The sequence below is a fragment of the Psammomys obesus genome, unplaced genomic scaffold, assembly GCF_907164565.1.
Source record: "Psammomys obesus unplaced genomic scaffold, mPsaObe1.curated_primary_1811, whole genome shotgun sequence".
NCBI lineage: Eukaryota > Metazoa > Chordata > Mammalia > Rodentia > Muridae > Psammomys > Psammomys obesus.
In genome coordinates, this window is record NW_026596046.1 from 35,711,561 (window position 1) to 35,734,347 (window position 22,787).

General features: G+C 41.3%; 1 protein-coding gene across 2 annotated transcripts in view; it reads left to right on the forward strand.

Moving 5' to 3' along the window:
* Positions 1–16: 16 nt before the first annotated feature.
* Fchsd2 (FCH and double SH3 domains 2) overlaps positions 17–22,787 on the forward strand; it is a 164,668-nt gene continuing 141,897 nt past the window's right edge. For both annotated transcript variants that reach the window (XM_055623198.1, XM_055623199.1), the window contains exons 1-2: positions 17–287; positions 2,008–2,105. In XM_055623198.1, coding sequence (XP_055479173.1) covers positions 267–287; positions 2,008–2,105 — 119 coding nt within the window. In that variant the 5' untranslated portion in view covers positions 17–266. The remainder of the gene's footprint in view (positions 288–2,007; positions 2,106–22,787) is intronic.

Genomic DNA, 22,787 nt, shown 5'->3' on the forward strand with positions numbered 1-22,787 from the left:
CCCCCCGGCCGCCCGGGCCCCAGGCCTCCCCGCGCTCCTCCTCCTCCCTGCGCACTCGCCGCGACCGAGCGCTCCGGCCGCCCGCCCGCAGCCTCCGGGGCGCTTCCTCCTCCTCCTCCTCCTCCTCCTCCTGGGCTCTCCTTTCACACACGCGCGAGCGCGCCCTGCCTCGCCGGGCCGGCCCTGTCCTCCTGCCCTCCTCGCGCTCGCCGTGCTTGAGTCGCCGCCGTCGGGGGTGGGCGGAGGATTGATGTCCCTTCAGCATCATGCAGCCGCCGCCGAGGAAGGTGAGGGCGCAGCCGGAGGGGGCCTTGGAGGCTCGGGGGGTGCTGGCGCGTACAAAGAAGGCGGCTGGGGCGCCCGCCGCGCCCCCTCCCCCTTCCCGCAAGGGGCCGTGACCGCTCTCGCCTCTCGGCTTGTCACCGAGTTGCCGCCCGCTCCGGGCAGGGGTTCGCGTGCGTGGGGTGTCTTCCCGACGGAGGGGCGGCCGGTGCCCGTCCCGTGTACCACGGGGGACGCCGCCTCCCTCCCCGCCCCCACGCATTCGCTGGAGTTTTTCGGGCGTGCGTGTTTGTGTGTGTGTGTGTGTGTGTGTCTGCACGGCAGTGCTGCCCAGTGCGGAGTGCGTCCTCCGAGCTGCACGGAGGGGAGCCGGGGAGCCCCTGCGGACCTGCGGAGCCCGGGGCGTGGGGGATTGTTTAGTCCGCCCAGGGTTCGAGCGCCCCGGTCGCTTGGCGGCACCCCACCCACTGGCAGATTGGCGAAGGGATTTGTTTCGAGTCTAGCCCCAAGATTTGGCCTGTTTTTCCCACGGGGCTGCCGAAAAGAAGTTGGAACGGTCTCCGCCCTCCCACCCCAAGGGAGGGCGAATTAAGGACTGACGGGTCCTGCTCCCCCCCCCCCACCCCCCCCCCCCCCCCCAGCTTTTGCCCCGCCTCGGGCCAGGGGAAGAAACAGTGTCGCTTCCAGTGGGAAAGCCAGACCCTGGCGATGAGTGGCTGGAGAGCTACGGTTAGGGTTTGGGAGGCCTGGGTGGCAGTGACCGGTGCTCCTGGGCATGCCAGCAGCCTCCCCGCTGCGCCCTTCGCCACCTTCCTCCACGGCTAACCAAGGCTGTGTCCTTGTCTTTTTAATCCTTTAGATGGATACTAGGTATCTACTCCGAGCAGTGCGTGGAGACAGTTATATCCTCCCTTTGTGGGCCGACATTTGCCCTATGAGTAGCTAATCATTTCTGTTTCCTTTCTTTTCCTTTCTGAATCCGAATTTCTCCAGTTAACTCGTTCCCCCACCTTCTTTCCCTTGCACGTGTAATCCACCTCCACATGTAGCTTTGCGCTGGTCAGGATTCCACCATAATCACAAACCAATTGCAACTCCCGGGTCTGGTCTGGCCTGGCCGGGGTGGCTCCAGCCAGCTGGCTTTGGCGGTTCTTGCTGTTTGAAGTGGGCTGCCACCTGGCCTTGGCTTCCTGGGCTAGTTTAAAAGCCTTGCATATGCTGGATGGTCACTTTCGCGTTTTCCTTTGTGAGAAAGATTATGGTTCGATTCGCTGTCAGAGTGGAGTGTGTCATTCTGAGACCTGTGCTTTCTTGCAGCCATTATGGAATTTTTTATGTGGTTTATTTATGCATATTATTTCATGACTGTAGATTTCAGTCGCTAGGTATTGGGTACTGTTATGCTGTCTTTCATCTGCGCTCACTGCGCCTGGTGGTTAATGTCTGTATCTTTGGGAAGAAAGAAGACAGAATGATAGTTTGTACCCCTTTAAACTGTAATTTTTATATTTGTGAATTTTTATTGAGCCTCTGCTTTAGATTCCTTGGCCAATTTTTTTTTTTCCATCAAACATAGTTAAGTAATAAAACTAGGTGGCAAATATAAACTTTTTGGTCTTTAGGGAGAGGAAAACTGGAAGTATATATTCTAACAAATACTGTAATCTTTAATTTTTCTTGTTCAGATTGTAGTAAGAGCCTTCATGAATGCATGCTGTGTTTCAGGTGAAAGTTACACAAGAGCTGAAAAACATTCAAGGTGAGCAGATGACAAAACTTCAAGCCAAGCATCAAGCAGAGTGTGATTTACTTGAAGATATGAGGTAAGATTACAGTAAAGAACTTCTGTATCTGCCGCCCAGGACCTTTGAGACGCCAAGCCCCAGGATCTGATGATGGAATTTCCGTTTGGATTTCCTGCTTTCAGACTGTGGAGACTGTAGGATTTTGATTCAGCTGGAAGTTAGAACTGAGCTAACACAGTGCAGGCATTAGCTTGGTGTGCGCATACAGTCAGTTTGAAGTCACTCAGCTGGAAAGTCTTACACCTTGTCATTGAATTGTAAGTTATTTATTGGCTTTAACAGTTCGACACAGACTTTTCAGCTGACACTTGCAGGTCATGGTTAATATCTGGGGTGAGCCAGTTGCCCCAGATGATGCTAGGGTAGTGCCATTGTTAAAACATGACAAGTGTAACTTTGTCTTTGAATGTGCAATTTAGTGCAAACTCTATGTCATGTTTTACTAATGCTACCTGTACTCAGGGAACTCTGAATAGATAAGACCTTGCGCTGACATTGTGAAAATGAACATTATAACAGAATAGTAAGATGGACATGGTGGCATGTACCTGGAATTCCAATAATCCCAACACTCTGGAGAGTAAGATAGGAGGAACACAAGTTCTGGGCCATCTGGGCTACATAAGGAACCCTGTTTTAAAAAAAAAACACACACATACAAAAAAAAGAGAATATTGTAAAAATGAGCAGAAAGTAGGAATTACTTGTATATTTTTGTTTTTTTGAGATAAGGTTTCTTTGTGTAGCCTTGGCTGTCCTGTAGACTGGGCTTGCTTTCAGCTAAGATATCCACCTGCCTGTGCCTTCTGCTGGGATTAAAAGTGTACACTACCACCCAGCTGGGATTATTTTATTAAAGAAAGTGCCTCTGCCTGTCTCTCTCCCCTTCCTCCTTCCCTCCTTCTCTCTCTCCCTCCCCCCTTCCCCCATTTCTCCCTCCCTCCCTCCCTCCTTTTCTTTCTTTCTGCTGCTCTCCTCTTTCTTTTTTTTCCTTTTCTGTCTTTCTTTTTCTTTTCTTTCTTTCTTTTTTTTTTTTTTTTTTTTTTTTTTTGTAGTCTTGGTTGCTCTGGAACTCACCGTGTGGACCAGACAGGCCTGGATCTCCCAGAGAGCCCCTTTCCTCTGCCTCCCAGTGCTGGGACTAAAGTTGTGCACCACCATTCCTGGCCTGCCACTTATTTAATAGTCTTGTAGTATAAACTGACAGTTCAACAAATTTTTTTTAAAGGATAAAAGATAATTTGCATATCAAATAGAGCAGCTCCAGTTTTTACTTTTATATTAGTTATCAAATTGGAATTAAATCTATAAACCCTCAGTTGGCTATTTTTCCCATAATATCCTAACATCCTGTTTTTTTGTATTAGAATAGAATTATATATGTTTTGGAAAGCTAAGCTGTTTATGTCTGAAGGATTTTAAAGAGTTACCCCCTCATGCTTAATTTAGACACTTTTTATGAGCATTTCTTCTGTGTAGCTGTTTGTTTGTTTGTTGTTTTAGGATTTCTAAGGTATGTAAACATACTTTCATTCATTTTGAATAGACCGGGATTGCCCTTCTGACTAGAAAGTGCTCTATTTCAATTCTGAATTTCTCTTTTAAAATAATTTTTAGATTTTATGTATATACGTGTGTATCTTTGTGTGTATATGCCATGTGTGCATAGATACATGTGGAGACCAGAAAAGGGTGTTGAATCTCCAGGAGCTAGAGTTTCACGCAGTTGCAAGCATTTTGATATGGGTGCTGGGAACTGAGCCCAGGTTTTCTAGAAGATCAGGAAGTGCACTTAACCACTGAGCCACTTCTCCAGCCTCTTGTTTGTCTTTCTCTGTCTTTCTGTTTTGTTTTCTTCTATGCCTCATGGCCAGATGAGGCTGTATGTTTTAAATGGTATTGGGCATTGAACCCCAAGGCCTTGTATACACCAAGAATGTGCTATATCACTGGATTACACAGACACAGCTGCTACAAAGTACATTTTTTGATTAAAAAGAAAATGCCTCTGCAAGGTACTAAAACTTGATATGGTTAAAAATTCAGCTTTAGACATCTGTTAAGAGTACCTGTTTCAGTAGACATCTCTAGCTGAAAGAAGTAATGATTTTCAGAAGGAATTTAGGAAAGAAAGGTTAGTGGGTAAGAATATCTTGAATAGGGCATGTGGTCATGAAGATCCGTTTATGGTATCGGCTAAGAGTTTCCCAAATACACTCTTTTCTCCTATTGCTTGTAGTGCAAGAGCTGTGGTCAAGAGTCTGGACATTGGAGTCCTTCGGTCTTGAATCTCTGTCCAAACTCTTTTACCTATTAGCCATGCTGACTTTTGAGAACCAACTTAGTCTTTTCTTAACTTCCGTTTCCTCACATAAATTGGAGCAATAGAGCCTTTCATTCATAAAGGTTATGAAGATCAAAAGACAGTACATACAGATGTAACATACATTAAGCTAAGGTGATACTGATCCTGTGGATCCAGATGTTGAACTCGGAGTAACTTCTCCAGAACTATGTCTGCCTGCATGCCATCACGCTCCCCACCATGATGACAATGGACTAAACCTCTTCAACAAGGCCAGACCTACTATCCCTCCTAAGTAGTACCATTTCCTGTTGACTAAGCATTCAGATATGTGAAACTATGGGGGGGCATTCTTACCAGACCACCACAGTGTGCATGAGCTCACCCGTGTGTGTGCCAATGCAGGAGAGAAGGGTTGATGTTGGGTATTTTCTTCTGTTGTTTTCCATCGTGTGTGTGTGTGTGTGTGTGTGTGTGTGTGTAAAAGGGCCAGAGGTGGTTGTCAGATGTCTTTCTCAGACATTCCCATTTTATTTTCTGACAGGCAGGTTCTCTTGATGACCCCCCAAGACCAATTAGGCTAGTCTAATTAATCAGCTTGCCACAGGGATCCTCTGTCTCTGGGATTACAGGCAAGCTGCCATTGCCTGCTTGGCTTTTTTATGTGGGTGTTGGGGAACCTGAGCTCTAGTCCTCATGCTGGGCAGGCGCTCCAGCCACTGAGCCACCTCCTTAGCCCTCTGCATCTTATGATCAGAGTCTCGCACAGAGCCTGGAGCAGACGCCAGAGGTCCTCCCCTTGTTTGTCACTTTCTAGGCAAGCACCACCACATCTTCCTTTTACATGTGTGCTGGAGATCTGAGCTCTGATCTTCATTTTGCACATTCCCATTACTGTGCTATTTGATATAAAGTATATCTCTTATATATGTAAGGTGTATTGGGCTGGTGGTTTATATGTATAATCCTAGTACTTGGGAGGCTGACGCAGATGAATTGCCATGAGTCTGCGGCCACCTTGGGCTATTTAGTGAATTTCAGACCAGGTTGGGCTACTGAGACCCTGTTTCAAAAAACCAAAAACTAAAACCAACCAACCAAATAAATAAAAAATATAAATGTAGAGTTTGGCTGTGTATCAGGCATTAGCAGAATATTTTTAAGGAATCAGTGCAGTCTTTTTTCACTCTCTGTCTCTATGTTTGATGTAAGAGATTTAATTCTTGTCCTCCCTGGTTCAAAGATGCTTTTGGTTTGACACATTTTGTGAAATAAGGTGGTTATGACATGTGTCACCAGATATGGCTACATATTGGTGTCATTTGTTGTAGAAAATTTTAAAAAATGAGTGTTGTGCTATATAATATTTATTATTAGCCCTAAGATTATCATGGCAGTATTATATAACCCACTATCACAAATAATAAGATACATACACCTTTTAGGGTTTATAATTGCCTTATTACCTTGGGCCAGGTAGATATTTTACCTATGCTGTCTCAGTATCCTCACCATCCCTCTCTCAGCCCCCATCCAATGCCATCCACCTTAAGCCTTCTCATTTCTTCTACCTTCCATCCATAATCCCATGGTCCTTGCTTGTATTTTTCATCTAGGATTTTTCATACCATTATTGGCGTCCTTCCTCTCAGCCCATGTGTTTTGTTTTGCTTTTCTCCACACTAACCCACCGTGGCATCCTCCTTCCTTCTCTCTTCCATCAGTCTGTTTCCAGTGATTCTCAAGCCCGGGACCTTAGCCACGCCTACTCTAATCTGCCTTGCCCAGGTATAAGCCATTTAACTAGCCAGTCAGGTAGGTTTACACAAGGATAGCTGTACCCAGATCCTTAGGGCTGGTAACATGCATCAGACAAACCTCCAACAAACTTCCTTCTATACGTAGGACAAACAGAAGTGCCAAAACTTTTCTATGGTTTCATGTAATACGAAAAGCTCTATATTCCCTCTGTGGAAATAACTATACCAAGAGTATGGTAGCTATGTCAATGAGTGTCCTTAAGAATACATTTTAAGCTGGGCATGGTGGTACATTCCTTTAATCCTGACCGTTAAAGGCAGATCTCTGTGAGTTTGAGGACACCCTGGTCTACATAGTTAGTTACAGGTTAGCCAGGGTTATGTAGAGAGACCCTGTCTCAAAACAAACAAACAAACAAACAAACACACACACATATAATACCTTTTATACATTTAAAGCCAGGCATGGTATAACATATCATGCCTCTAAGCCTAGTACTTGGGAGGCAGAAGCAGGAGATCTCTGAATTTGAGGCCAGCTTGGTCTACAGAGTAGTTTTAGGTCAGCTGGGGCTACACAGTGAGACACTGTTTCAAATAAAACCAAAACCAAAAAAAACTCAAGAAACAAGATAAACATTTTTAAGAGCTGGGCATGGTAGCACGTATCTGTGATCTCAGCACTTGAAAAATTAAGGAAGGATTGAAGGTGTTCAAAGTCATCCTGGGCTACTCAGTGAGTAGTTCAAAACAAACAAACAAAAAACCCAGGAGATTTAAAATCCTAAACAGCCAGACAAATCCATATGGATGGAGCCTGAGCCACACTGTTAAAACCTTTCAAAAACAAACAAACAAATGAACGAACAAACAAAAAACCGGGGGCTGGAGAGATGGTTTAGTGACTAAGAGCGCTGGGTGTTGTTGCCGAGGACCTGTGTTCCATTCTCAGCACCAGGACAATGGATTATAACCTTTGGTAGCTCCAGGCCTGTGGATCTGACCCCCTCTCTGGCTGTTGTGGCTCCATCGTGCATGTGATGTCCATACATCTAGGCAGCGCGCGCGCGCACACACACACACACACACACACACACACACACACTCTCTTCTTTAAAAATAAAACCAAATAATGCATTTTACAGAAGTGTTTCATTTCCACAAGAAGAGGTGAGATGTGATTGTTTTTATTTTGCTCACAAAGTTACTAAAGCCTATAGAATATTTCAGATAAGCAAGACAAGTTGTTCATCTTCGAAAAACAAATGAAGGGCTGGAGAGTTGGCTCAGCTAAGAGTACTTGCCAGTCTTGCATAGGACCGGCTTTGGTTTCCAGCACCCACACAGTGGCTTACAACAATCTGGGGCTTGAGTCCCAGGAAACCCAGTGAACTCTGACTCATGGTACTGCATGCATGTGATAAACACACATACATGCAGGGAACATGCTAATACACATCAAATAAATAAATCTTAAAAAAACCCTCTCCACTTCACTGTGGGTTTGTCAGTTGGCTCAGCAGATAGAGTCACTTGCTGCTAAGCGTAACAGCCTGAGTTTGATCCCTCAGACCCATGCGGTGGAAAAAACTGACTGCTGCAGTATGTCCTTTGCTTCCACGTGCCTGCCTGTTACATGCAGGTGAGAGGAGACTGGTAGATGGGCTTCTAAGTTTACTTAGCATAAACAAGTAGCTATTTGCGGGTTTAAAATGGTAGAAGTCAAGGTTTGTCTTGTGAGCTGGGCATAGTGGCACATGCCTTTAATTCCAGCACTCAGGAGTTTGAGGCAGCCAGATCTCTATGAGTTTGAGGCCAGCCTGGTCTATTGTTTACATAGGGAGCTCCAGGCCGGCCAGCTAAAGCTACATGGTAAGACTCAGTCTCGAAAACCAAAATGAAACAAAACAAAAATTTGTCTTGGGTAGAATTATGCTGTATAGGCTGCTTTAGACTAGGTCTAATTAGGAGAGATGGCTCAGTGGTTAAAAACACACACTGCTGTTATAGAAGACCCTGTTTTCATTCCCTGCACAGTGTGGCGGCGCACAGCCGTTTGGAACTCTTGTTCTAGGGGATTTGATGCCCTCTGAAGGCCTCTCCAGGGACAGCATGCATGCGGCACACAGATTTACAATCTGGCAAAACACTCAGACAAAATAAATATTTATTAAAACAAATTGTAGGTCCAACACGTATGTCTTCATTCAAGCAACGATCGTCTTGAAAATCTATCATAGCTCCATTTATAAAAACTGTCCTTCAGGGCTGGAGAGACGGCTCAGCCGCTTAAGAGCCCTGGCTGCTCCTCCAGAGGGCCGGAGTTCAGTTCCCAGCACCCGCATGGCGGCTCACAGCCATCTGCAATGAGATCTGAGTCCCTCTTCTGGTGTGCATGAAAACAGAGCACTCATATACATAAAATAAACCTTTAAAAAAAAACAAAAAACCAAAACTGTCCTTCAGGACTTCATTGTAGCAAAATTAGCATGCATATGTATATGTGTGTGTGTATGTATGCATATATATATATATATACGTGTATGTATACACACACACACACACACATATATATATATAGCACATGTTTTTAATCCCAGCACTCAGTAGTCTGAGGCAGGCAGATCTTGTAAGAGTTTGAGGCCAGCTCTCTCTATATATGTGTGTATATATATATACATATATATATATATATATATACATACATACATATACATATATGTGTATATATACACATATATACACATATATACACACACACATACATACCTATATATACAGACATATATGTATCTATATTTAAAAATTTAGTGGCAATAACAAAGGCTTTCTATGCTAATTCCATTCAGAGCGTTTGAAGATACTGAAATACCAGCTGAAGAGGTTTTTCTCTCTGTTTGCTTTTGCATTTTTGAGGCATATGTACAGATGCTTTTTTTACTGCTAAAGAAGAGGTTCATGATAAACGGTTAAGATCCAACTTTTTGACATATAAAATCCAACTTCTCTAAACTCAGACTTATGAGAACTTATTTAAAAGAGTGGGCCTTTTCACTTTAAACATGTAGAAAGTGTAAGATTATGTGTGACTTTATCTTTTTTTGTGTGTTTGTTTTGTTTTTCAAGACAAGGTTTCTCTGTCTTAGCTCCGGCTGTCTTGGAACTCTCTGTAGAGCAGGTTGCCCTTGAACTTACTGAGATCCACCTTCCTCTTCTAGGATTAAGGTGTATGCCACCCCCCCACACTGTGTTGGCTTTTAATATGCCGTGTTAAATGTATTGTGTTGTAGTAAATGCATTAGTAGGTATATTTCTATTGTTACGCATTGTTGAATAATTATGAATTTATTTGATGAGTAGTGTGGAAACTTTAATTTCATTTGATTTTCTTTTAATCCTGACTTACAGTTGTCATGATAACCTTATTTTTCAGAGTGTCTGTCTTCCTAAGCTAATATAGAAGTAGCTCTGTATTAGCAGCAGGTGACTTTGGGTACATTGAAAGATGCATTTCAAAGCAGTTTCTTTACTCTAGAGTAACAGAATACAGTATTTCCTGCTAAAACACCAATTTAGGCTTCTGGTTCTCTTCCTTCCTCTCTCCCTCCAATGCAGGCTGAACACTTAAGATATTGTCTGCTTAACAGATTTTGGATTTCAGAGAATTTCAGTTTATTCAGATATTATAAAACCCCCAACTGAAAAAAAAATTTTTAATTGTTTTTGAAATAGGAGCTTGCATTGTAGCCCAGGCTGGTCTTGAACTCATAGAATCCTGATTTTCCTCCTAATTGCTAGGATTTTAGGTATGTGTTAGCATGTCTGGCGTTTTCTTTTTAATATAAAGAAATGAGTGGATAGTAAGAGTATTTTTCTTTGTTTTCGTTTTTTGAAAGAATCTTATGAGCCTTTGCAATAGCTCAGTGGGTAAAGATGCTTCCCACCAAGCCCAATGACTTGAGTTCTGTAGGTGACACAGTGTGGAAGGAAAGAGCAGCGCTCCAAGTCCAGGTTGGCCTGGCCTCCCTGTGTAGTGGAGATGACCTTACCCGCTCCTCCTGCCCTCTGCCTCCTGAGTACTGGCATTATAGGCCTGCACACCATGCCCCGTTTAACAGATGAATTTTCATGATTCTACAGGAAGCTAAAGGACAAACCTAAGATATAATGAGATGTAACAGGAGAATCTTACGCTAGCTGTGGCAAGTTCCCACCCTGCTCCCTTCTTATCATCTGGAATTTGAGGGGAGGAGGCCAATTATGAAACAGTCTTTTCCTTTGCTGTCCTCCCTTTCTTCTGCTCATTTCTTTCAGGGGTGGATTTGGAAACTCGTGTGGGGGTGAAGTGTGAGAAGAAAAAGAGGACTCATTTGTTGTTAATCAAGGACACTCCATTCTTTGGGGAGATGCCATGCGGATACATTTCCTGTTGAAATTTACTGTCAGCAGTGCGCAAGCATACTCTACTTTTTGCTGTTTTCAGACTGGGTCTCCCCACACAGTCCGGGCCGGCCTGGTACTTGCTGTGTGGCCAGGCTTGCAGTGATTCTCCACGTTTACTCTTGAATGCTAGGTTTACAGACATTTGTCCCATTCACAGCCCTATTTGTTTATTTATTTAAATTTAGCCATATCTGTGTGTATGTGTTTATTTGTTGTTGATTCTTTGAGACAGGGTTTCTCTGTGTGACAGCTCTGGCTGTCCTGGAACTTGTCTTGTAGATCAGGGTGGCCTCAAACTCAGAACTCACAGCAATCTGCCTACCTCAGCCTACCAAGTGCTGGGATTAAAGGTGTGTACCACCTGGTGCCTGTTTTACTTTTTAAAAGTTTATTGTTGTTTATTTATTTTCCTTTCTGCTGTCCAAGGCCTCAGACCAAGTAAGTTTCTAAATACTAGAGCCTGTATTCGTTCCTTTTAGAATGGTTTGTCCATATGATGTTAAATTAGAGTATACAGGGACCCCAATAAAAACTATTTTTTGAGTAAATGTTTTTCGGAGATCATCATATGATAAGAGAAGAATTTTGGAATCATACTTGTTTTTTTATTTTTGTGTGTGTGGGGTTGTTTGTTTGTTTTTCTGAGACAAGTTTCTCTGTGTAGCCCTGGCTGTCCTGGAACTGGCTCCATAGACCAGGCTGGCCTTGAATTTAGAGAGATCTTCATGCCTCTGCCTCCTGAGTGCTGGGATTTAAGGTGTGTGCCATCACACACACACATCATTTTTTTTTTTATTAATTTTAATTTTTTTTGTTTTCTTTTTGATTTTTTTGTGTTGTTATTTTATTGTGGCCCCTTTCCCCCCAAAGGGTTTCTCTGTGTAGCTCTGGCTGTCCTGGAATTCACTGAGTAGATCAGGCTGGCCTTTAATCCCACATGCCGGGGCTAATTGAGTGCACTACCACTGCTCAGCTATTTACATTAGTTTTACTGTTTTAAACAAGCTTTAGTTCTTTTTAAGTTTATTTATTTTATCATTATTATATGTATGAATATTTGCTGACATGTATGTCTCTGCACCACATTTGTGCCTGATGCCTACAAATACCTGATGAGGGCTTTAGCTCTTCTGGTACTAGAGTTAGATGCGGTTGCTAGCCATTGTGGGTGCGGGGATTGAACGTGGGTCCTCTGAAAGACTAACAAGTGCTCCTAACCACTGAGCCCCCCTCCTCCCACCAATCCTGCATTGTCTTTTTTTTTTAAATCTGTGTCTCTCAAGCTTTAATTCAAGAAACTCATCATGTGTCCTGTCTGTTGAAGTATTTTTCCTGCCAATTGTATATTGTGAACCCATTTCTTATTTTTTTTTTTTTTTTCATCCACTGAGCTGTTTTGTTTTCCCATGGAGACTGGTTATGCAAGTACACTACATAGGGTTTAAACCCCAATGAGATGAGTCTCTCTGTGTTATATTTTGTGAATGGCTCAAGTAATCCAAGAAAAGTCCTTAGAAGGTAGAACTGAGAGGTTGCAGCTTAGCTCTGCCTCTTAATTGATTGGGTAATCTTGTAAAAGTTACACAGCTTTCCCCAGCCTTGTGTTTTATGTATGTAAGGAAAGATCAGTGTTTCCCTTTTTGCTGTAAATAAATGAGATGTGAAACACCAAGCAGGTGTAACTTCTCTTACACTTGAAACTGGAGTCTGGGAAGAAAGTCTTAGGGTGACAAAGGAAGTTGTATTTCATCAATTATAAGAAACACTTTTTGTTACATTTTCTTGATGCATCTTTATTGTGATGTAGTTGGCTGTGCTGTAGTTGTCATTGTTAGTGCACATGATGGCAGATTGGTACTTACTGGTTTGCATCAAGGTTGCAGATAATGATTGGACTAGAAATGTTGTATCCAATGGGCTTTGATGGCCATGATTCTTAGCTGGTTGTGGTGGTTTAGGTCTTTAATCCCAGCACTTAGGAGGCTGAGATAAGAGGATCTCTCTTGAGTTCAGTCTCCAGAATCCAAAAAGCTAGGTGAGGCGGTGTGCACTTGTAATCTTAGCAGTGGGCAGTCACACATAGGTAAGCCCCTGGGGCTCCCTGGCCAGCCAGCCTAGCCAAATGGACAAAAGATAAAGTGGATAGCTTCCGAAGAGTGACACCCGAGGTTCTCCTCGCCTTCCTATACATGTGTGCTCATGCACATGCAACGCCTGCTCTCACATTCACACCACATGTGTTCAAATAAAACGTGACCGGTTAGAATATAGCATATATGTATGATGCTGTCATAGAATACATTTAATTTAAAAAGTGATTCAGAATGTGAGCATTTTACCAATTTGTTTATTTTGCACAAAATAATTTATTACATCATAAACATATGACTAAGTTTAAAAGAGCTCTCAATAAGTATAAATACAAACTTCAATGATCAAGATGATCAAGTATATATCAGTTTAATCAGTGGCATTTTTTCTTTTGGGAAATAGAGTAACATGTCATGCAATCATTGGTGTTTAGATCTCCTGCAAATTATTAGTACAGTATCAGCTTCTGAAATCAGATGCTTAGTTCATTGACCAGTCATTATTGCTTCTCATTCAAATTTCTTTCAGAATAAAATGAAGAAATTATATAAATCCTGAGAGGAAATTTTCCTTTTTTTTAATCTGTGTGATGCAAGGAAAAGATCAAATAGAAGAGAGCAAAAATATAAAAAATTTTAAAATTCACATAGTTAACTCTATGTATTAGTCAGGATCTTCTAGAGTAACAAAACTTATAGAATGAATCGGTATACACACACACACACACACACACACACACACACACACACACACAGGATGTACAAGAATCTACTAGTTGTTCAGCCCATGAGACTGGGAGTCTCAGTTGGCTGTAATGCCAGCTCCCCTATGATTATATAAAGTAGAAGACAGAAAGACAGTTTCTTCCTATGCAGGAGATACATTTATTGTTGTCTTACTCATCATCTTCCCCATCCCGCTCTTCCTTTTTTCCTTCTCATGAAAACAGTTTTTAACTAAAACATCCCAGTAGACTTTGCACGATATCTCATTGGCCAAATTTGTTTCACATGTTCATTCTTGTTCTGCTGCATGGGTGACTGAGAATGTGATCATCTTAGATTGGGACTTCACCAAGAAGTAAGGTAATGATGATAGTGACAGGGCTTTCATTGCATAACTGTTTTGCCCAGTTTGCTGCTGGGCAAAAGTGGGTCACAGGGATCCGTTTCTAGCTTATTGTTATTAATTCCTATAAAAGTATAACATATTAGTGTTAGAATACCAGAGACATTGCAGGAATTCTGGTTGTCTCAACCAGGTTGTGAATCATGGATCCCATTTAAACTGTGTATTTTTTTCCCAACTCCTTTTGAATTCAGTATCTTAAGAGGAGGGTTTTATATTTGCCAGTATAGTGGCCAATAAGTCGGTGGGCTCTTAGGAATCTCCATTTAGGAGTATAGGAGTGGTTAAAAATTTTGCCACTTCTGGAGCTTTGATAGCTTACAGAAGCCCTGTAGGCAGGTGTATTTTATGTACTTCCTTTTCCTTCTTAGGTGAGAGGTTAGTGAAGTGGCTGGACGGAAAGACAAATGAGAACTGGAGTTGTCTCGTCTGAATCATTTCCCCTTCATTCACAGAGGACTGGCAGTTCAGTCCTGAAGGATAAAGTGTGAAGGAGTGTTTTACTTGAGACCTGTAATGGCAAGTTAGTGTTTTCCTTTGTAAATCCCTGAAACATCCACTTGAATCCTACCGCTGTCATTCTGTGCTGTCTTTGGGATGACTTGATGCGTAAGCAGCTGTTTTGTTTCAGTACTAGTGTTGCTGAGTCCCGAACCTTTGTTCTACAGCTGCAGATTTTTTTTTTTTTTTTTTGGTCATAGGTAGGGCAGGACTGCCTTATGGACTAATAAATAGCTGATATTTTATTTTGCTTCAGTGTATTGCTTGGACATGCTTTATTCTAGTGTTCATTTGATCTCCTTTAGCCATTCATGTATGAATCTCATTTCCCAGATGTTTTTTGTTTGTGAGTTTTGAAATAAAGTAATTGCAATTCAAAAGAAAATGTTATTTTGCTATTATGAAGAAGTCTGTGGTCCCAAGGAAACAGTTGGCATATGTATGTCCTCTGGACTATATTTCAGCGGTGTTTGTTTTTCCTCTCTGGCTAGACGATGAGCACAGTCAGTCTGGACTCTACTGTGTATCCTTTTCTGTGTGTTTTGAACTTTGAACTGTGTGAATATTACCTTCTGTCCAAATTAAAGTTGAGTGACTGGGTAATATTGGTAAATGTTTTACTACATATCTATCAAACACAATGTGTCTCAAAAGTTTGTAGCAGTTATTGCTGAAATTTAACTTTTGGCATCTAATTAGTATTAGTGAACTTTCTTTCTAGTTAACTAACTTCCTATTTTTCTTTCTTTCTTCCTTCCTTCCTTCTTTTCTTCCTAGGTCCAACTGGCCTTGAACTTGTGGCAACCCTGAGCCTGCCTCCACAGTGTGGGAATTTCAGATGTGTGCTACCATGCTGGTAGCACATATTATTCACTTAATTCATTAAAAATTTAAATTTTGTTTACCTACTTATTTTTTCCACTTTTTTTGTGTGTGGTGTGCATGTGTATGTATTCATGTTTTTTGCATGCAAATGAGTACATGTGTACTTGAGTGTAAGTATGAGGCTGTGTGAACATGTCCGTGTGTGAGCATGCATGTGGAGGCCCTGTGTGAACGATGGGAATAATCCCTGATTGTTCGTCTGCCTTATTCTTTGAGGCAGAGTCTCAGTTAAACCCAGAGCTGGCGGATGTAGCTTGTCCTGTAAGTCAGTATGCTCTGGGGATCCATTATCTCTGCCTTCTGGGTCGAGAATTCAGGTGGCTGCTAGGCTGTCTTCCATTAATGTGGTTCTCTGGAGATCTGAACTCCGGTCGTTATGCTTGCTCGACAAGCATGTGAATCTCTGAACCATCCATCTTCCAAACCCCGCATTTATCTGTCTGTCTCTCTACCTACCTATCAGTTCTCTCTTTCAACCACGTGGAACTAGGGCATGTCAGGTATGGCTGTAAGTGCCCTTGCTGAGCTATTTTGCTGGCCCCTGACTAATTTTTTTGATGGGAAAATAAATCAGAGCTATTTGTATTGGTATATATCTGTAATCCTATGTGAAATCTTGTCTCAAAAAGAATGTAATATGGTTTTCTCTTGAGAACAAGGTGAGCCTTGACCAGGAAGTGCCATGAGGGAGCTGTCAGGAATGTTACCATCTTATATCTTGACTTGTGTATAGGTTACACAGCTATATGATTGTCAAAAGTATAATTTATGCACAATATTAGTACACTTAGTTCTATGTGGTTTTCTGTAACAGGCTTAGAAAACGTTTAACTCCATGCTGAAAGATTTAGGAATCTTTATACTGTTTAAATCTTTAAACTGTATACATTAACTGTTTTAATGTATACAGTTTGCACTGATTTGTTACAAACATTTTTACCAAAAGTAAAATGGATGAATGGATGGATCGCTAGAGAGATAGCGAAATAGATATACGTTAAAGCAAGTATTATGCAGTGTTAGGGCAGAACTTATGTCGTGGTTATATGGGTGTCATTACAAAATTATTTTGTGTTTGAAAAATTTCAGTTAACTATTGAACTTTCCTCTAACCTTCCTGCTTGTGTTTGGGAACTAAATTGAATCAAAACCACCTGTAAAACATTAAAGTAAACTAGTACTGAAAAATTATTAAATATACAACAACAATGAATAAATAATATATAAATAATGTATAAATAATACAACAACAGTGAATGCTTTATGTAACAAGGGGCTAAAGCTTGCTGTAGTTCCCTTATACAACATGTGTCTAATGCATGAGACCCTGAATCCTCACTTAACATACACACCTCTCCCTTCTACTCCCCCGTGTCTATGTTTGATATGGTTCTTACTGTTTGAAACAGGGTCTCTTACTTTTTCTTTTTTAGTTTTTGTTTGTTTGGTTTTGTTTTTTTTTTTGAGACAGGGTTTTTCCTGTGTAACAGCTCTGACTGCTGTGGAACTCACTTTGCAGACCAGGCTGGTCCCTGAACTCACAGAGATCCACCTGCCTCTGCCTCCTGACTGCTGGGATTAAAAGCATGAGAACACTGCCAACTTGGCTGGGTCTCTCGTTTTATAGTCTAGGTAGCCTTGAATTTACTGTAACCTTTGCTGGCCTCAAACTCAGTATCTCCTTATATTGCTGCTTCTTGAGTGCTGGGATTACAAATGTACACCACTATATCCAGCTTAATGAACTTTTCAGAAAAGAGAAAAACACTAAAAACATCTCAACAAATAGAAAAAAAAACATAACAGATTATGTGTTTAAAAAAGTTATGAGAGCGTGTATGGTAGCACATGCCTTCATTATCAGCATGCAGGAGGCTACGGTAGAAAGAGGGTTGAAATTTCTAGGCTAACTGTGATATGTACCAAGACTATATTTCAAAAAACCAAAAACTAAGCTTAGCAAACAAAGTAATAGGAAGAGTAATTATTGTAGGTCAGTGGGGGTACTGTATAGTATTGAAGACTATCAAAAGTCTGTTGACATAGGTTTATGTAGGGATGATGTTTTAGAAGATCTCTTATTAGTCATGACAAAACCCTGTGGTGGTTAGAGTTATGTCATACATGGCTTGGCAGGGCTGTAGTATGTACTCAGTTATTTAATCAAATATGAATTTCTGTGTTACTGTGAAGGAATTTTGTGGATGTGGTTGATATTTACAATCATTTTCCTTAAGGTAGAGATTACTCTCAATGAAGTTGGTATGCTTTAATTCAGTCATTTGAAATAGCTTAGAGCAAAACTGAAAGCTTCTAGACAGAGCTCTCCTTCAGGCTGCATGCAGCATCAACTGCCACCTAGTCCTCCAGCCTGAGCTACAGATTTCAGACATGTCAGCACCCCGTTATGTGACCACATTCTCAAATCCCGGAGTCTCTGTATCTGCCGCTTACCTACACATCTTCTTTTTATCTTGTTCGTTCTGTTTCTCCTAAAGAATACTCACTCATTCACTCCTCAATATCAGAAGGCAGGAAAAAAAGGACTGAGCATACAGGAATAGGAAAAAAGATGTTAAATTTCCCAGTATTTAAAACAGTAAAGATCTAAGTGTGGAGGTGCATGACTGTGATTCTGAAGCCAGTCTGGCCCTGTCTCAAAGCAAACAAACAAGCATGCACCAGTGAGGACTGTCCAGATAGACTCACCTGAGGACAGATACAAAGTGGGACAACTAATAAGAGTTGAGCAAGGCTAGTTACAATAAAAGGAACATTGCTTATATATACCTAGAAACCACCACTTATGAAAGTAGCAGGAAAATTACTCTGCTCACAAGAGCAGTAGTAAATATGCTGACTCATAAGGACACTCAAGATTAAATCTTAAGTGCTGTGCCACAACTTTATGGAAAGAATTAAAAAATGACTTTCTGAAGTTGCAAAAGAAGACTTGAACTAATGTAGAAATATATACTAATCCATAGCTGAAAGATTAAGCATCTGTTCTCTAGCCTATATAGTGAAATTCTAATATAGATTTCAAAAAGAATTTTTTCCCTCATCAAATTTGTGAAACAGACTCTGAACTTAAAAGGGTGAAATCTGAGAACAGTTAAGACAGTTCTGAAGTGTATCAGGTGATATGTGGAAAAATTATATAAAAAAACTTGAGGTGCTGTTCTGACAGGAGATCATTACTGTTTATACAGGATAGGCTCTGTGGCTCAGTCTGTTGCTAGTCTGCCTCAAATAAAAGTATTTTGTTTGCTTCTCTATGCTTTTTTTTTTTTTTTTTTTCTTTTTTGCTTTTCCTCAGACATGGTTTTACTGAGTATCTCTGGCTGGCCTAGTTCTTTCTATATTCCTCAGGCTCACCTTGAACTTGCAACAGTCCTTCTGCCTCAGCTTCTCAAGTGTTGGGAATATAGGCAGACACCACAACATCTACCTTTATTCTGCTTAATATTTGAAACTATAATAGTTTTCTATTTTGAATTTCACTACTGAGTATTTTAGCTCTCGTGTGTTAAATTAATGGTTTGTTTTTGAGACAGTGTTAAGGCTAGTCTTGAACTTCCTTTGAAGCCAAGACTGGCCTTACAGTCCTGATCCTCATGCCTCTGCAGAAGCAGTGCTGGGGTTATAGGCATGTACCGCTATGCCTGACTATGCTGTTTTTGCCACCCCCCATCTTTTTCTTCTGTTCACTAGAAGCAGAGTAAAGTGATATCACCTTGTGTGCTATTTAATTGCGCCAGGTGTAAAGTGTACATAGTGTTTCTCACTAGTGGCAAGCTTTGAGCCAAGTGAGCTGGGCTGGAATTACGCAGACAGCCACCAGCTTCTATATTTCACCTTGCATTTAAGATGAGTTCTGGGCATGGTTGGAAAGTGTGATTGTCAGGTCATCGGGAGTTGCTGGAAGGTTTTTTTTTTGTTGTTGTTGTTGTTTTTTTTTTTTTTTTTCCACTTAATATTTTGCAGCTGTAGTAGTTACTAGGACTTCAGGCATCTTGTTTTAGACATTGTAAAAAGGAAGGTTATATGGAGGCTTTTAAAAAAGTAAAAGCTAGTAGTGGTTCCCGCCTTTGGTCCTACAGGATGCAGAGGCAGAAGGAGCTCTGTGAATGCAAGGCTACCCTAGTCTTCATAGTGAGCTGCAGGACAGCCAGGAAGGCATAGACCCTGCTCAGAAAAACACAACCACAAACAAACAGGCTGTCACAAACCTTTTCTGGAGAAGGATTTGCTTAGCTTGGGGGACAGTTAGAAGAAGAGCATGTCAAGTTAATGTGGCTTTTTATAATTAGATTTAGATTTAGATTTAATGAATATCTGAAATATTTGTACAAATATAAAATGACATAAAAAAGAGGTTAAGCGTGCACTGTTGCTCTTCTTTGGATCTGAATTACATCCCCAGTATCTGTGTTGGGCACCTTACTCCAGGGGCAGGGGTTGTGATGTTCTTTTCTGGCTTTTTTCTGGGTGCCTGCATTCACGGCACACACACAGATACTCATACATACACATTAGTAGAAATGAGTCAGCAAGATGAGGGATGCTGGTAATCCCTTTGTAATATTTTGACACTTTGTTGAAAAATTAAGTATATATTTTCACTTGGAAGGAAAAGTATGTTTTATGTACATTAATTTTAATTTATTTGAAAACTTCTGTGTCAGTATAAAGCTTAATGCTTATGAATATAAAAATGTACAAGAGAGATAGGCGCCAGGCATGGTGGCGCACACCTTTAATCTCAGCACACAGAGAGGCAGGCAGATCTCTGTGAGTTTGCGATCAGCCTGGTCTACATGGCAAATTCTCTGACATCCAGAGAAAAGAAGGCAGGGAGAAAGGCAGTGGGGAGGCAGAAATGCAGGTATTTTCAATGTAATGTAGCAGTAAGATGAATAGATATTTTGGGAGTATAGAGAATGTTAGTGTAAAATCTGCTTTCAGTTAGTGATCTCTCTATGATACCTAAATTAAATTAAGATCTCATAAAAATGGAAGCTGGCCAACTTTTCAGAAATGATGCAAATCTAACTTTTGTGTGTAAATGTTTAGTGTTTGTGTGTGGGGGTGGTTGCATGTGGTGTCTGTGTGTCCTCCCCAGTGCTTTTCATGTTACTTTTGAGTCGGTGTCTCTCATTTAATTTGGAGTTTACCGATTCAGCTGCAGCTGGACCGGCTGGTTGTCAAGACCCAGTGATCCCACTGTCTCCACCCCCCAGCACTTGGATGTTTACACGAGTACTGGGGATCTGTTGAGTTCTGAATATTTGTGCGGCAGGTGAACCTTCTATTTCAACACATTAAAAAAAGTGTTTTGGGTTTTCCCACTAGTAGGGACTTAAGCACAATAGTAATTACCGCTTTTTTATGTTTTTTTTTTTTGTGACGTTGAGGATCTGTTCACACACAGTAAACTTGATCTCCATGTCCTTTTATTTTTTATTTTTGAGAAGATGACTCACTGTGTAACCCTGGCTAGCCTTGAACTTGATGTGTAGACCATGTTGGCCGTGCCTTCTCAGAGATCTGTCTGCCTCTGCTTCCTAAGTTCTGGGAATAGAGGCATGTGTTTTAATTAACTAATTAATTATTTGGTGAATTTTCTGGTGCTGGGAATTACACCCAGGGGAATTGCTAGGTGACTGCCGGGTGACTGGGTTTATGTTCAGAGTTCGTTTGATGTGCCGCTTGGTTTCTCAGTTGAGAAAACACCTCCATCAGATTGCCTGTGGGAAAAATCTGTGGGGCGTTTTCTTGATTAGTGATTTATGTGGGAGGGCCTGGTTCACTGTGAGTGCACTTTAGGAGGTGTTCCTGGGTGACAGAAGAGAGCAGGCCCGGCAGATTGGAGGAACAAGCTAGGAATCGGTGTTGGGATTACAGGCGTGCACCGCTGCGCCGAAGCAGTGTGCACACTTTCCTTCCAGTCCTCCTCCTTTATTTAAAATGTTCTGTTTATGTTGTCCCATGGCATTTCTTAGGATATCAGATATTGGAAGTCCACAGTGGCGGCTGCTGCTGTTCAGTTTTATAGAAATTTTCTGTATGAGCAGGAGTGCACGTAGAATTTGAAAGAAAATATTGCATGCATATCTGTAATCCTAGTTCTTGGGAGGCTGAGTTAGGAGGATTGTGAGTTCAAGGCCCACCTGGAAAACATAGAAGGTCGGGGATAGACACACACACTCCCTCCCTCCGCCCTCCCCTGTCTCCCCCCACTTCCTCATTTGCAGTGCCTAGCCAGCAGTCGGGCTGTGAGTCTGTGTGTGTAACCCCTAATTCAGTCCTGTCTCTGCTTCTTCAAAGTGGGAAGGAAACCCCTCTGCCAGCCCATAGTCCTGGTTTGGTTGCAAACACTGATTTTAAGTTTTATGTCTCAGGAGCTGCTGTAAACAAACATAGTCCTCCTTCCTTTGCGACTTGAAGCCACACATCTTACCTTTGCCTTTGTTATCCAGGTGCTTCCCTTTTGACACATTTTCTACTCATATGTTGTACATCGTCTGATTTTGTTAGAAGTCATGTTAACATCTTTCTTTTTGAAAGACAGAATCTCAGCTGGGATAAGTATGAAACACTTATCTTATGACTTTTTTTTTTTTTTTTTACATTTTCTGCTGTTTTGGGTGGCTTCTCAGAAGGGGAGGACTCTGTTTTTTTGTCATTTAGGACTATAGTACTTAAAATACACATTTTTGTTAGCGTTTTCTAATTTGATTAGTCAAAATGTTGAAACTAGATTAAACTTCATTAAATAAATGTGGAATATAGTATTTTACTTATTTAATAAAAATTTGTAATACTTAATACGATGTGCTGTTTGTTCTAAGGACTTTAAAAGCGTAAACTAATTGAATTTTTATAACCCTGTGAGGTCAGTGCACTGTCAGGCTAGTACGAATTTATGCTCCCCACCCGCCCCGTCTCTTCATATGAGCCAGGTGTCGATGGCCTGGGAATTGCTAGGTAGCCGAGGTCACCTTTAAACTTGTGGAGCCTCCTCAGTGCTGGGGCTGCAGACATGGGCCACCGCATGGCTGTATCTTCTTATTTTATTGATAAGGAACTGAAGTATAGTCAGGAAAAATTAAGGGGATTCAATTCTTTAGGAGAAAAGAGTAGTTTCTGCTTGTCATTCTGTGACCAGCATTTGTGGGCCTTCTGTTGCTGAATCTTTTCAAAGTAGGGTCATATCTCATCCTTTATGCTGGCATGCCTTTACTTTATTGTGCTTCAGGGTACTTCAGGTTTTTGTTTTGCTTTTGCAAATTGAACCTTTGAGCCTGGATGTGGTAGTGCATGTCTGTAGTTCCATCTGTGGGACAGTATGAGTTTAAGACCAGCCTTGGCAATGTACTGAGAATTCATCCCCCAAAATAAAATACGATACAATCAAGTAAAACAAAATAAATAATACATTTAATTTAATGAAAGATTTGTGATAGCCTGTTTAAATAAACCAGTTGGTTCCATTTTTTTTCTAGAGGCTGTTACTTTGTGTTCCAAGGTCAGAATTTGATAATTCTTAAAATATTGACAACTTTGCATTATTTTTATATTCTC